The sequence below is a fragment of the Carya illinoinensis genome, chromosome 5, assembly GCF_018687715.1.
Source record: "Carya illinoinensis cultivar Pawnee chromosome 5, C.illinoinensisPawnee_v1, whole genome shotgun sequence".
In the NCBI taxonomy this organism is placed as follows: domain Eukaryota; kingdom Viridiplantae; phylum Streptophyta; class Magnoliopsida; order Fagales; family Juglandaceae; genus Carya; species Carya illinoinensis.
The window spans coordinates 32,753,981-32,768,979 of record NC_056756.1 but is presented as its reverse complement, the minus strand read 5'-3'; the positions used below and the strand labels follow the sequence as shown (position 1 = coordinate 32,768,979).

Below are 14,999 nucleotides of genomic sequence, written 5' to 3'. Positions count from 1 at the left end.
AACGCCTTTCTCCCGTCCGTGCTCGTGTATGAATCCAACGTACGTGCAATAAATTGGAATTCCGTCTCCAAAACAAATGATTTGAATCCCTCTAGCTATGTTTTTCTCTCTCAAAGAGTGTTCTCCAGTCAAAAACCGCGGCTCTAGAGTGAAGAATGGCCTTTTATATGGTCCCACGGCGGAAAACCTAAAATCTGTCAAAATACGATGTTCGCTCGAGCGGGGTGTCGAGCGCGCGTCGAGCGTTCGACTCTGCCTGATTTCGCTCGAGCGTCCTATCGAGCGCACATCGAGCGTTCGACTCTGCCTGATTTCGCTCGAGCGGCCAATGTCTCCGCTCGAGCGATCTTCGTTTTTCAGCAACCTGCTCGAGCTCCCTGTCGAGCGGCAGTCGAGCGTTTGAATCTGCCTGAATTCGCTCGAGCGGCCAAAAGCCTCCGCTCGAGCGAACTTGTAAAATCTGCAATATGAAATTTTGCAATCCATCACTATTCAAGCTCTGAATGCCACTCTATTGAGCAGACAACAGTGTAGCAATACTTGATAATGTGTCATGCTCTTGAACCGTGTATGTAACAACAGTAGTTTGAGTGTCACTCTCTACACACCCACATGGAAGATGCACAGCTAAATTTGTATCTGGGATCAATACCTCCTCTCCTCCAACTTCCCAAGCTTACCCGCTGTATATCCGAGTAGAGATATCATCAAATGTATCACTTACTCTGACAACATACGATGTGTTGTAGAAATATCCGATAACACCGTTTACATTTTTGCATGAACAAGGTACATTGATGAGGTAGTCTTGTTTCTCGCCATGCAGTATAGGTTTCATTTGGGATAGATTGACAGAGTAAAAAGAGGCAATCTGTGCTTCCTGTAGATTGTTGTTCATCATGTGATATAGGGAGGCATTACATGTTTTGATTTGATTGGAGCAGTTGAAAGGGTATATGAGGGTTGCAACTTTGACGGATGTTGTGTTGGACACAAGAGTTGTTAATGTAATTAATAGAGTTGCTAGTAAAGGGAGGAGAAGATGGGGAATTAGGAGAGTGTGGGGGGAAGCCATTGCTCATGTGGTGACTTGAAATTTTCCTTGCAAGCATTGCTTATTATTGATCTAATCATGTTAAGAGTTTCATGTCCCATCATCAAAACCAATAAAAGGGCCATCTGTCCATCTAGACGATCGAGTAAATTAAACTCATGTTTTGTGTTCCTTAAAGAATGTACAAAATCAAGGGAAGACAGATGATTTTGGTATGGGTTCTCATTATAGACAATTTCTCCAATGAATGTTAGGTCGGTCCATTAAGCGTCTTGACAATTCCAATTTATTAGTATCTAATTTAAAAATGATTTATTATTTAAACAGCTCTAATAGGTACAACTAGGATGTGCAAGTGGGGGTAACCGGCTGTACGTAGAAGCTTATGTGGAATAATAAATAAATAAAATAAAAGGCCAAAAAGTAAAACGAAAAAGCAAAGAAAGAAAAATGTAGAAACACACATCCTTCGTCTTCACGGCTAAGAGTGAAAAAAAAATCTAGAAGCTGTACAAGCTCTCAAAGGAGAAGAGGGCCATCTTCGTCTCTTCCAAATCGATCTCCTTAACTACGACTCTATCCTCACTGGCGTCAGTGGCTACACTAGAGTTTTCCACCTTGCCTCTCCCTACATCATCGATGAAGTTCTAGATCCCAAGGTTCTTGATATATTGACCTGAAATTCTATTAGAATGATCAAAAGAAATATTTCTTCTTTCAGCATATTTCTTCTTTTGTCTCAAATCCTTCACCTTTAAGACCTTTCTCTTTCTTCTTCCGATTCTATTTTCCTGAATTTGGTTTTCTTTCCTTGTTTTTCTCCTAAAAAAAGTGCGAGAAAATTGAAAAGGCAGCTGAACATGGTTATGAGTGAGAAATTCAAGTTTATTTTTTGTTTGGGTTTGTTTGTAATGCAAAATTCAAGTTTTTATTTTTGGTTTTAATGCTATTTTACTCCATACTCAAATGGTTATGAGTGTGAAATCTAGGTATGGAGTAAAATTTTGAAGGATTTATGTGCAAATCTATCTATTCACCTTTTGAGTTTTGCATTTGAGTTGGATCTTCTTATGGGTTCTTCCACAGAATCTTGCGTCCAAGAAAAGAAGGAAAAAGCAAAAAGCTTTGAATTGTCTTCAGTCCTAATCAAACTCACAAAGCAAAAAGTGAAAAACAAAAATTACGTAGAAAAATAAATGCTAAATTCCACCGGCTTGCTAGAACCAATACTCATAGATAGTGCTTGTAAGCAAGAGGGGGGAAAATGAATGGGAGAAGGATGGAGATGGGGGAGAACAAAGGAAAAGGTTGGAGAGAATGAGTCAGATGGAGAGAAGGAAAAAGAGAAAAAAAAAATGCACCATTTTATCGAACGAAACACACCTTTCATTTTTTCTACGTGGGCAACGGTTGCACGGTGGTTCCCCAGCCGGTTGCATTAAGTATTTATCTTTAAGTAAATTCAATGAGATTGATGTGCATCAGTCAAGATGAATTATATATATATATATATATATATATATGTTTTGTTCAAGGAATTGGATTAGACTTTCTGATGACAACATGTATATATGTTCAATGGGAGATTTATATATATATATATATATAAAGAGAAGAGGTCACATGTCCATAAATAATCCCTCCCAATTTTATTAAAAATCCACACTTATGGTAGAGGAAAATTCAAGCACAAAACAAATCACTACAGGTAGGAGCTAGGGGTAAAAAATACAAGGTACGGTTCATAACTTCATACATACTCATGATGTTCAAAATACTAAACAACTCATTGGATTCATATTAACAAACAACTCATTTAATATTCAAATGAGTTCGAATTTATTCACGAGTGAGTTCCTTAATTTAGAAGTAATTATTCATATTGTATTATATACTTTATTTAAAAGTTTTGACAGGCAAATTTTGACTTTTTGCTAATATCTTCATAACGCTTTATATCTTTTATATATATATATATATATATATATATATATATCTAACAAGTTTGGTATTATGATATTTGCTCTAATTTAGTTTTAATATTTTTAATATTTTCATTATACATGCAAAGATAATATTATAAAAATAATAATACAAAATTATTCTAGATTATTGCTGAACTATGTACAATTTATATCGTTTAATAATCAATTATAATTCCGTATTCATGAATAACTTAGTTAATAAACAAATTAAGCCGAACTCAAGCTTGACCAATCTGTCGATCTCGAACGATTTGTCTAGTAATACTATTTATTTCCAATCTTATGCATAACACAAACAATACTAAATAAACATAATTCAAAATATATAAAAGAAAATATTATCAAATATCAATTTAAGATTATATGATGTACGTGTTAAGATTTCTTGAGATTTGATTAATGTTATTTTTGGAGACAATTCTTACTGCATATATTTAGGAATTTGTAATCCCTTCATTGAAGAGAATTACTCAAAATTTTATTTTATTTCCTTACTGTTCAGATCATGATTTGATCTCATATGTGTGTATATATTGTAGCTTTTTGACACAAAAACGTAATATAACAAAAGCATTGTTTTCTCAATTCTTATTTTAGCATGGTATCAGAGCAATGATCCTATGCTTCTTCACCCTTCTGATCATCCCGGCATGATCCTTGTTCTAATAGTCTTAGATGGAACAAATTATGCCATGTGGAAACGATTGATGCTGACTAGCCTTAGTACCAAAAACAAATTGGAATTTATCGAAGGAACCGTTACCGCTCCAAATGAAAAGGATCAAAAATACTCTTTATGGCAGCGTTGCAACGATATAGTACTCTCTTGAATCTTCAATTCTCTAAGTCAGGACCTTACAAACAATGTTCTTGATGCTGAAACTCCCTCAGAAATTTGGACAGATCTTCAAGAATGATTCTCTCGAGGTGATTTTTCTCATCATTATCAAACACAACAATCCATTATTGAGCTAAAACAAAATCAAGAATCCATTTTTTCTTACTATACAAAGATAAAAATGTTGTGGGATGAGCTAACCACTTGCAGCCCCTTAATCACATGCACCTATGGAAGACAAAAAGATCTAACAGAAAAGGAAGAAAGAGTTCGGCTTGGTCAATTTCTTATAGGACTCAATGAGACATACTCTTGTACGAGAACAAATTATGCTCATGCATCTTTTACCAACTGTCAAAAATGCATATTCCCTTTTGTATGAAGAAGAAAAGCAATGAGGACTCACTCAAACAAAAAGTAGTGATCTTATTCATGCCATGAGTATCAATACTTATGACAACTCCAAGGAGTCACAACCTGTGGCTTCAAGACAACAAAAACAGTGGTCATCATCTCATTCCAAGCCTCAGGGAAATCGAAAACCTCTTCATTGCTCTTATTATGAAGGCACTACTCACATTGTGGATCGATGTTACTTTCTGAATGGGTTCCCAGTTGGTCACAAACTTCATGGCAAAGAAGTTTAGCCACCCAATCAAAGTAAAAAAACTACTACTCACCAAGCTGTGCAAAAATCAATTCAACCTCACACAAGCCCTCCATTGAACCTACTCCTCAATTCACCTCTAAGGAACTTGCTCAAATCAAAGCCTTTTTTAATAGTTAACAATCTGCCCGAGCAAACTATATAGGTATTTCTGTCCCTTTCTATTCTTCCTTTACTGCACAAAAGATAGCCTTGAGTCACTGGATCATTGACAATGGTGCCACTAATCACATATCCACATCAGTTTCAATCACCTCTCCTCTCTCTTCTCAAGTAACCTTGCCCAATGGTGCTTGCTCTGCTATAACTGGCATAGGTTCCACCCAACTTTCAAATCACACGCATGTTAAAAACATACTCTATGCTCCATCTTTTCATGTCAATTTATTGTCAATTAGTCAACTCACAACTACCTTATATTGTTCTATTCACTTCTTTCCGACTTTTTGTGCATTGCAGGACCTAACTTCAAAGAAGATGATTGGTTTGGGGAAACAACTTAATGGTTTGTACTACTTTGTGCCAACAATAAATTCTGCATCACCTACCAAACCGATCACTTATCATGTGGATTCCACTACAAAAATTCCATGGCACCAGCGGTTAGGACATCCTTCCAAGGCACCTTCACAGTTTTTGAGTCATGTTATTCCTTTATTTGTATTTTGATTCTCAACATTCATGTGAAACTTGCCATTTGGCTAAGCAAACACAGCTACCTTTTCCTTCTAGTACTATTTAAACTTTACATTTTTTTGATCTTATTCACTATGATATTTGGGGACCCCTTCATACTGCAACTTATACAGGGGTACATTATTTTTTAACCATTGTCGACAGCTGTACTAGATTCACATGGATATTCCTAATGAAATTCAAATCTGAAATACAAGGATTACTAAAAACCTTCATCTCTTTTGTCAATACTCGGTTTAATTGCCAAGTTAAATGTCTTCGAAGTGATAATGGCTCAGAATTCATATGCATGAAATCATATTTTTCCAATCTTGGCATACGATTTCAAAGCTCATGTTCATCTACACCTCAATAAAACGGTGTAGTTGAATGAAAGCATCAACATATTTAAGAATTTGTAATCCCTTAATTCAAGAGAATTAGTTGAGAGTTTATTTTATTTCCTTATTGTTCAAATCATGATTTGATCTTGTATGTGTGTATATATTGTAGCATTTTGACACAAAAACATAATATAACAAAAGCACACCTTTCTCAATTCTTGTTTTAGCAGTACGTTTAACGTTGTAAACATTTTCTTTCTGTGTCTCTCCGCCAGTAAATTGTTATAAGCTTTATTCCCTCTTTCATCGATCGACACTTATACATGATCCAAATTGAACCTGTTTCGTTTATATATTAAACATCCTGCTAAAGTGACACTGTATTTTAACTTAATTTAAATATATTTTCATTTCCATTAAAAAGGAAAAGTGATCTTTGATTAGTTAAAGGTGTGTTTAAATTTAGAGAAGACCTTAATCCAATTCAATAAAAACGCTACCCAAGAAACTAAAGATTACATCTTAAGCATAGCTGGGGTCAGATCCTTAATGCCTTATAAAAAAAAAAAAAATACCTTGATTTGCCAACTATGATGGAAAGAGCTCGAGAATAGTCCTTTAGAATTATATTGGATGGAGTGAGAATGAGGCTTATAGTAATAATAAGGTGAAAACATTATCCCAAGCTAGAAATGAGATATTCATTAAAGTAGTGGTGCAAGCCCTTCCAAAATATAGTATGAGTATTTTTAAACTGCCAAGTAAATTGCTCAGAAACATAAATAGTATGATGTAAGATTTAAGGTGGGGCAACATGAGAATGAGAAGAAGATTCATTGGGTATTATGAAGCACAATGGGGAAGGCTAAATCAGAATGAGGTATAGGGTTAAGAGATTTGGAGAATTTCAATCTTGCTATACTTGCGAAACAAGGGTTAAGATTGCTTCAAAACTCTCACTGTCTAGCATTTCAATTACTAAAAGCAAAGTATTACAAAGGGTCTTCTTTCTTGCAAGCTAAATTGGGAAAAAAAACCTTCTTATATATGGGGAAGCATACTTGTAGCCAGGCCTTTAATTGAATCAGTTTCATATTGGAGGATAGGTAATGGTGATCAGGTTAACATATGGGAAGACAAATGAATTTCCAAACTAGCAGCTAAGACTCAAAGTCCTATCAAGATACTGGACAGTATGGCCAAAGTTTAGGAGTTGATTAATGCAAGGGCAAAGACTTGGAGAACTAATCTGGTGGAGGAAATTTTTCTGAAGGAAGAAGTTGAGGTGATAGCACATATTCCTATTAGTTTTTCCAATAGTTTAGATAAATTAATTTGTAAGAGCACATCTAATGGCTATTTCACTGTTAAAAGTGCATATCACATGCATAAGGAAATTTCAATTGGTAGCAAAGGGTCAGGCCTCGAGCAACTATAACTTTCAGAAAGTGCATAAACTTATTTGGAAATTGCAAATAACCACAGGTGATAAGGTATTCCTTTGGAAAGCTTGCCTTGATGCCTTACCTACTCAAGCTAACCTTTTTAAAAAGAAAATGGTGGAGCATCCAAAGTGTCCTATTTACTCCAATGCAGTTGAGACAATTGTTCATACACTTTGGGAGTGTGAATCAACAAATGATGTATGGGGTTAGTGTTCAAAGAGGATCCAAAAAAGTCAAATTTCCAACAGGAATGTATTGGAGATGATAGAGGCTATGTCAACCACTTTGGAAATTGAATTGATGCAAGAATTTGTGGTGGTGGCTAAGAAAATTTGGTTGAGAATGAATGAACTCATTTTCAACACAAAGTTTAAACATCCCAATAGAGTGGTGAGGGAAGCACAACAAACTCTGCAGCAAATACTTGAGATGAAAAAACAGCATGTAATAAGCACTAATCCAATGTGTAGCACAGCAAATAAATGGAAACCTCCACCATTAAATACTTATAAACTAAACTTGGATGCAGCAGTAGATAAGGCTCATTCTATAATTGGGATAGGTGTTATTGCTCAAGACTATGAAGGAAAGGTTATTGCTACACTGAGAACGAAAAGGAGCATGTTCCTTGATCCCCTACTTGTTGAATCTTATGGAATACTTCAAGCAACAATCTTTGGTTTACAGCTGGGCCTTAGAAAGGTTATAATTGATTGAGACTTTTTACAAATTATTAAGGTTTTGAAGAATGAAAAAAATGTTTGGACTAGTGTAGGGATGTTTGTGATGGAAGCCAAGGATAACTTGAGGAATTTTGCAAGGTGGGAGGTTCAGCACGTTAGAAGGAAGTCCAATGTAACTGTCCATGTCTTGGCAAAAGATTCTTTAGATATATCTAATGTTATTGTAACAATGGAGGAAAATCCTCTATGTATTTCATCCTTGTTATAGAGGAAGTGCTCAATAAAATTAAAAAAAATGGCATGTTTGGACATATTGAATATCTCAAAATTTTGTAAATGGTATTGAAATTGTTTAGGCAAAGATGTTTTATTAGGTTTTGAGAAATGAGAGAGAAAATGTTAAATAAAAATATTATAAAATAAAAATTATTTAAATATAATTTTTATTTTGAAGTTTGTAACAGTTGTATCAATTTTTGTGTTTAGATAAAAATTAGGTAATGATTAAATAAAAAAAATTAAAATTAAAAATTAATTAAAAAAGTGTTTTATATTTGAAAATGAATGAAATTATAAAAAATTTTAAGAATTCTGAACATTCTTGTAGTGTCCAAACATGCCCTAAGCCACAATTATAGAGATATTGTGTAACAGTTATATGAGATATATTGGGTTAGAGATATATGAGATATATTGGATTAGAAATCATATAGAATTGAAATGATAAATAACGTTACTCTAATATATATATATATATATATATAACTTAATTAAAATGACAAAATCTAAAATAAAGAATAGATTCCTCTTAAAATAATTTGAAGATATCTCGCAGTCAATCAAATATCTGAGAACCCAAATAATTCGAGAATAAAACAGTATTTGCATCCCACCTATTTTTGTGGTACAGGAAAAATTCAAAACACAAACTAGCGTGCAACGTACGGAGCACCTCTCATTACTCTCTCGTCTGACATAAAATGGCCACCACCTTTTTTCTCTCTCTGGTATGTTTGAATGGCAATCTAGACATTTCCTTTAAACAAAAGCCAACCGCTTTTTATAACAAATTCTGATCTTCAACTTCAAACTTTTGTTTTTAACTGTAACAAGAATCTCTTCAAGCAGCTTTTCCTGATCTCTTTGAAGATCAAGCGTCGATTGAATGTTCAAAGATCCAAATAATTAGAAGATTCCTAACATCTACGTATCATGTTCATGCATGTCTCAGAAATATAACCGTCATGAAAACCGTCTTCCTGTTGGAAAGCCTGCGAAACTCTACCTGGCCTAGCTCCCTTAATTGTCAAAACCTACAATATACAACGTGGTTTTGGTCATAATATATATATATATATATATATATGGATGAGCCTCCACCAGCTCTGGTTCTCTCGTTTTAGTCTTTGCTACAAACAACAGCCATTAATATAAACAATCTATCATGCAAATGGGAGTTGGCGGCCATGTCTCTATCTCGACAATCTTCATCTTCGTCTTCTTCTCCATTCTTCTTTCTTCTTCGGAAGCAGCAATTAAGCCCGACGGAAACGACTTCCATGTGGGATTCTACCGCAGAACTTGCCCCCGAGCCGAGGAAATTGTGGCTGATGTTGTTTTAAGGGCAATGAGTAGAGATCCAGGCATTGCTGCTGGCATCATCCGCCTCTTTTTCCACGATTGCTTTGTCAATGTAAGTCTGTTTTCCAGCTTTTTTAGGAAAAAAAAATGACCCATACGAAATAAAACTACTTGTTTTCAAAGAGCCTATACTGTAGCATTATTCTCTGTTTTTGTTGGGCCCTGAGTCGGTGCAATGATCTTGATAATCATATACGTACGTGTGTGTGTGTGTGTGTGTTTGTGTGTGTTCAGGGATGCGATGCCTCAATTCTGTTGGACTCAACACCGTCTGGTGCCCCTGTAGAAAAAGAATCACCAGCAAATGGTGGCACCCTTCGTGGGCTTGAAGTAATTGACGAGATCAAGGCTCAGGTCGAGCAGGAATGCCCTGGAGTTGTATCTTGTGCTGATATACTGGCATTTGCAAGCCGGGATGCTGCTCTGCTATCTGGTCTATCCAACCATCGTGTCCCAGCTGGCCGCCGCGATGGTCTCTCTTCCCGTGCGGCTGATACACTCGGCAATCTCCCTAGTCCATCATCATCTATCAATTATATTGCAGGAATCTTCGCCACAAAAGGATTGAGCCTGGAAGAGATGGTTATCCTCACAGGTGCACATTCGATTGGTGTTTCCCACTGCAGCTCCTTTGATTATAGACTATATAATTTCAGCTCAACTCAAAGGACAGACCCTGATCTGGACATGCTCCATGCTAGTTATTTGTCAGCAGAGTGCCCAGGTCCACAGTCATTGCTCGGAAGAGTGAAGGGTGATCGTGCCGTGAACTTTGATCATTTATCACCACACAGGCTGGACAATGCATTCTATGTACATTTATTGCAGGGAACGGCACTGCTTCAATCAGATCAGGCAATGGCTAATGATCCCAAGACCAGTCGGATTGTGCACAGGATGGCATTTCATCCAATAGCATGGTCTAGGCAGTTTGCTAGGGCCATAATTCGGCTGGGGAGTGTGGATGTGCTCACTGGAACAGAAGGGGAGATAAGAAAAAACTGTCGGTCTGTTAACTAGTATCTTTTTTCTTCATTTCTTTTTTGGTGAATAATGTTTTGTGATTTCTTTTTCTTTTGTTTCGTTCTCCACTGTTATTACTAACCATTTTTAAGAGATGATTTTTTGATTGAATTCAATCTGAACTTCTCGGTATAGAACATAAAAAAACACAAATTCAAAGCTGCTTGGTTATCTACGATCATATTTAAAAAAATAACAAAGGAAAACAGAAGGCTAATACTGTCAGAGAATGAACAGGGTTTAGCTTTAGCCTGTTTGTGGCAAACACCAGCTCATGGCTGGGGAGTTCAATGAAAGGCGCGTTATGCTCTAGACATCACATGCAAAGCCCTACAGGGTCAAATCACCTCCCATTTCGCTGATAACTTTCTCCACTGTAATCAACATATCTGAAAATAGCAAACAACAAAATAGCATCTTAAAGAACAAGATTGAGGAAATAAATTTCTTTTAAAAGATAGTAGTGCTTATAGCTAGCAATCTGCTCTCTTTCCATATCAGGCCTAAAAAGTACAAAACATTTACCTTGGAAGGCAGAATCCTCCATGTATTTCTGCAGCAAAACAAGCAACATGTACCAATAAATCAGTGGCAACATAGAGCATCTATCTCGCATGTATGAAAGCAAAAGGTGATTCCAATGTCAAAAGCAGTCCATGTAATATTAGGCACCAAGTTGCCACGTATTTTTCTGGTTATTAAACATGCATTGAAAAGTTTTGGAAGGATACCACAATTTGGGATTTGAGATCAGCTTCCTTGCAAACAGTTGATTGGGCTGCACCAATACATGTTAATTAAGAAAATTTATCGTCATATGGGATCAGAAGAGTCTCGCCCGCTAAAAATTAGAGCAATCTACATACCCTGGTTCACTTCAGAGCAACAGTTGGTCAGCAATGATGTAAAGCTGGGCGGTAATGCTGCAACAGTTTCTTCAAAGTCATGACGAAATGCAGTATCCTTTTCAAGGTTAGATGAGTGCTGCTCCATTTCATTGTTTAAGCTTGGTGACATTTGTGGAGTATAAGTTTGCTCGGGAGGCATAAAACTCAATTCCTCACAAGCTCTGCATACACAGTCAACCTGTGTCAGAATTTTTTCTCACATTTATATCAGCATACTGAAATAAATCGTAAAGGGAGAGGAAATAACTAATTAACCGACAGCAGATCTTCATTTTACCTATTGGAGTGTCGGTTAGAAGACACCAACTCAGTTTGTGACAAGATTTCAGATCCAAGGTCATTATTTAAAGGTGCAATATCGCTGACATCATTCAAGATCTCCTGAAAACGGAACACGACATAACCTTAGTGCATGGGAAAAGGAAAAATGCTGTAAAAGCAAGTGTGAGCATCGCCTTCGTGAAGTTTTAACGGTATTCATACTATAGGGACCCATTTAAACAATTCAAGCAGCAATGATTTCACCTTCAAAGAATTTATGAATATCTCTGTTTCATATGTTGTTGAAAATCGCAAAGCAAACTTTTGGATCTGCAAAGAGGTAAAATAATTCATTCATTAGACTTCTTATATGTAGTTGGTAAAGTCAGAGCAGTAACGGCTGGCCTATGTGCAGAGTGAGATTCAGAGTTACGTCAGCCAAAAAATTTTCATGAAAGATATTGTTGTTGTCATAAATAGTCACACCCTACCAATTTAACACCCAACAAAACATATGGCGTTTATGAAGAAGTATACTTTTGCAAATTTGCCATTAGAAGGAAAGGAATTTGCGATATTCATATTTAGTTCTAAATTTGCAAAAGTGCTCACAATTTTACGGGGCCAAATTTACAGATACTATGCCAGTCACTGACTTTTCTTAATTGGGAATAAAATTGCGACGTGATCGCTTAAAATTACGAATCGGGAGTTAGTTCTCCCAAGTCCCTAGTCCTGGTGTAGGCTATAGCATAGACACAAGGGTTTTAATAGAGGTTCCAATCAAAGTGCATACTTATATTGATGGCGGTTCGCGTAAGCTAGATTTCTGAGTTGCTATAGGCTGCTTAGTAGGATATTTCATTTTTCTTCACCAATAAATATATTGTTGAGAAATGTAGAGCAAAAGATAAGTCTCTCTTTCCACCGGTAGCCTAAACTACCAACTATTGTTTCATTTAGTATTGACAGCCTATGATATACAAAGCATAGATATACAGAGTAAGCAACTTGCCTCAAGATCCCTGTAGCTAACAAAAACAGATCTCGTACCCCTGGCAGGAAATCCAGAGACACATGACACGTGAGGCCAGGAGAAGTGCAGCTTCGATACGTAGTGTTGTTCCTGAGACATGTTTAACTATGTAACTTAGTGTTCCGTCTACTTATAAGTCATTTCTGTGTGATTTGAACAATAACGGAAGTTAAAATTAGTTCTGTTGAGCAGTTTGGAAATAATCTTCGGCGTGACATTCAGTTACTTCAGTATATAAGTTGCAGAAAGAAAGCATGAATAAATTACATATTGCTAATCTTAGAGACAAGGCTTTCTAGATTCTAACCAATTAAATTGGAAAGGAATTTATCTGTAGTATCAGCGGACCATTTCATCTTGAAGAAATGAATTTTCTGTATATGAAAAAACAATTCAATAGCTAAATAGATATGCATTGCCAATTCACAGAAGTTCCAGAAGCTCGAGTCAATAGACATAGCCATCATAAATCATAGTGTTTTTCTTTCTTTCTTTTTTCATAATTTCAAGATTTAGATCAGTCAAGCTGAATACACAAATATACCAGCATAACTCATGAGCAGTGCCTTCAAACCGAGAGAGGGAGAGAGCAATTTTTTTGCCAAAAAGAACTCGTGCACCGTAAACATATAATTTCTAAAGCAATCATCTGAAATATTAAGAGCAGAATAAGGAGGAGAAAGGGATTCGTAAAGTGTAATCGTATAAATCTATGGAAATCAGTATGTAATTCTCACCACAGCAAAGACAGACGAAATCATAGCATGAATTAAATGAAATTTGAATGAGCTTATCCAAAACGTAATTATTACTTCAGAATCAGCTGTTTGGTTGCCCGTGTAAATGCAGCTAAATTATATTAAACTAAAACTCATTAGCTTCAAATGACAGCTTGATATTGAAGTTCCTCGATTCTCTTGGAAATCGAACAGAAGCGATGTGTAGCAGTTAGAAGCTAAAGAAGGAGAAGCAGCTTGCCAAACAAATAAAGAATGGAAGACTCACAAGGATCTTTCCTCTCAAAGATACGGTGAGGATGACATCGGAATTGGAGTGATCGTTGACGAGTCGTAGGAAGGCGGAGGAAGAGGAGGAGATCCAAGTGCCGTGGGGACGACGTTTCCGGGATTTGAGAAGGAGAGGAGAGAGACCGGGACAAGAGGAGGAGATAGGAGGGTAGCCGAAGAAGCGAGCGAATTGAATCTCCCACTGGTCGCTAATGGCGTCCACCGGGTCCTGTGCGTCTTCGGTCCGTACAATTGCCAGAGATCCCGCCATTGTTTTACAATTTGAAAATAGCTAGACAATTAAGGAACATCATATATAAACACTAGTCGCCTCCCCCGCGCTTGAATAACCGTAATGGCTGGTATTTACCGACTTACCCCCTGTCCTAAAACAGGGCGAGTACAGTGTTTACCGACTTCAGGTGGCCGGATCGATAATAGTGCTAGAATGTCGCTAATTTTGTTCCCTCATTTCCTTCTCTGAATAATTCAATTTTTTTAAATTTTAAAATAATAATATAAAAAATAATAATATTTTATCAAAAACTCTATATCAGTTACTTTTGAATATTCTTTATGTACTCCACTCATAAGATTGGCTATGCTATTTTTTTATATAAAATAATCACATCAGTAAAGTGTATAAAAAGTATATAAAAGTGACTATATATAATAAAAATTATATTTTATTTAAATTTTAATTTATTTTATTTCAACTCACTATTCAAACAACACTTTAATTGGAAAATATTTTCCTAAAAAATAAGATCAAGAAGCCTATTTCTAGATGAATAAGTGCATATTTGGAATTGTGGTAAAAAATATTATTTTTAACTTAAAGGTTATAGCTTAAAACTGAACGCAATAAACTCTACTATTAAAAAACTATTTATTGTTTAGAATCCGTATGTATATAGCAGTTTTAAACATACTAATTTGTTTGGAAACAAATTTAAAAAGTACTTTTTGACATAAAAATGACATAAAAGGGCATATAAGTAATAAAAAAAATATTATAATAAAATAATAACAAAAATAGTCTAATAGATTTTTCAATAATTATAATGAAAAAAAATTTCTTCAATGATGCATAAATGATAGGAAAAGAATGAAAAATATTGATGGGCAAAGTCTTGAGTAGATTAGATGGGAATAATAAAAATATAGATTGGTAAAGTTGTCATTGTACTAAAATGATGAGGGTCATTTTGTAATGTATATAGCACAGTAAAATAGGGATTACTTTTTCTGAAGTATTTTTGACAAAAAGCATCACTTTGGTACTTTTGTTGAAACGTAATTTTCTGCTTTTTCTTAGTTTAGAAATACTTTAATGTAAAATTACTAAACGGATAAATTTTGTCATATAAGCAATTTATACCGTTTTATTGCACTTTTTAGACCACCTACTGCAATCCTAAAAAGACCTTAA

The 14,999-nt window shown here is 35.5% G+C and overlaps 2 protein-coding genes across 4 annotated transcripts; one reads left to right on the top strand and one right to left on the bottom strand.

Moving 5' to 3' along the window:
- The first annotated feature begins 8,700 nt into the window (after window positions 1-8,700).
- LOC122309564 (peroxidase 5-like) lies at window positions 8,701-10,471 on the top strand. Its single transcript, XM_043123073.1, has 2 exons — window positions 8,701-9,384; window positions 9,567-10,471. Exons 1-2 carry the CDS (start codon window positions 9,136-9,138, stop codon window positions 10,350-10,352), a joined length of 1,035 nt encoding a protein of 344 aa, XP_042979007.1. The 5' UTR covers window positions 8,701-9,135; the 3' UTR covers window positions 10,353-10,471.
- Window positions 10,472-10,506: 35 nt separating this feature from the next.
- Window positions 10,507-13,928, bottom strand: LOC122309565 (protein POOR HOMOLOGOUS SYNAPSIS 1). Of its 3 annotated transcripts, none has more exons than XM_043123075.1 (8): window positions 13,566-13,921; window positions 12,540-12,650; window positions 11,789-11,854; window positions 11,541-11,644; window positions 11,222-11,424; window positions 11,087-11,133; window positions 10,881-10,960; window positions 10,507-10,744 (listed from the first exon to the last, which is right to left on the bottom strand). In XM_043123075.1, exons 1-8 carry the CDS (start codon window positions 13,836-13,838, stop codon window positions 10,699-10,701), a joined length of 930 nt encoding a protein of 309 aa, XP_042979009.1. In that variant the 5' UTR covers window positions 13,839-13,921; the 3' UTR covers window positions 10,507-10,698. The 3 variants fall into 3 exon arrangements, with proteins under 3 accessions (XP_042979009.1, XP_042979010.1, XP_042979011.1); XM_043123076.1 differs by having other exon boundaries at window positions 10,881-10,908; window positions 13,566-13,915; XM_043123077.1 differs by lacking the exon at window positions 12,540-12,650 and having other exon boundaries at window positions 13,566-13,928.
- Window positions 13,929-14,999: the final 1,071 nt, after the last annotated feature.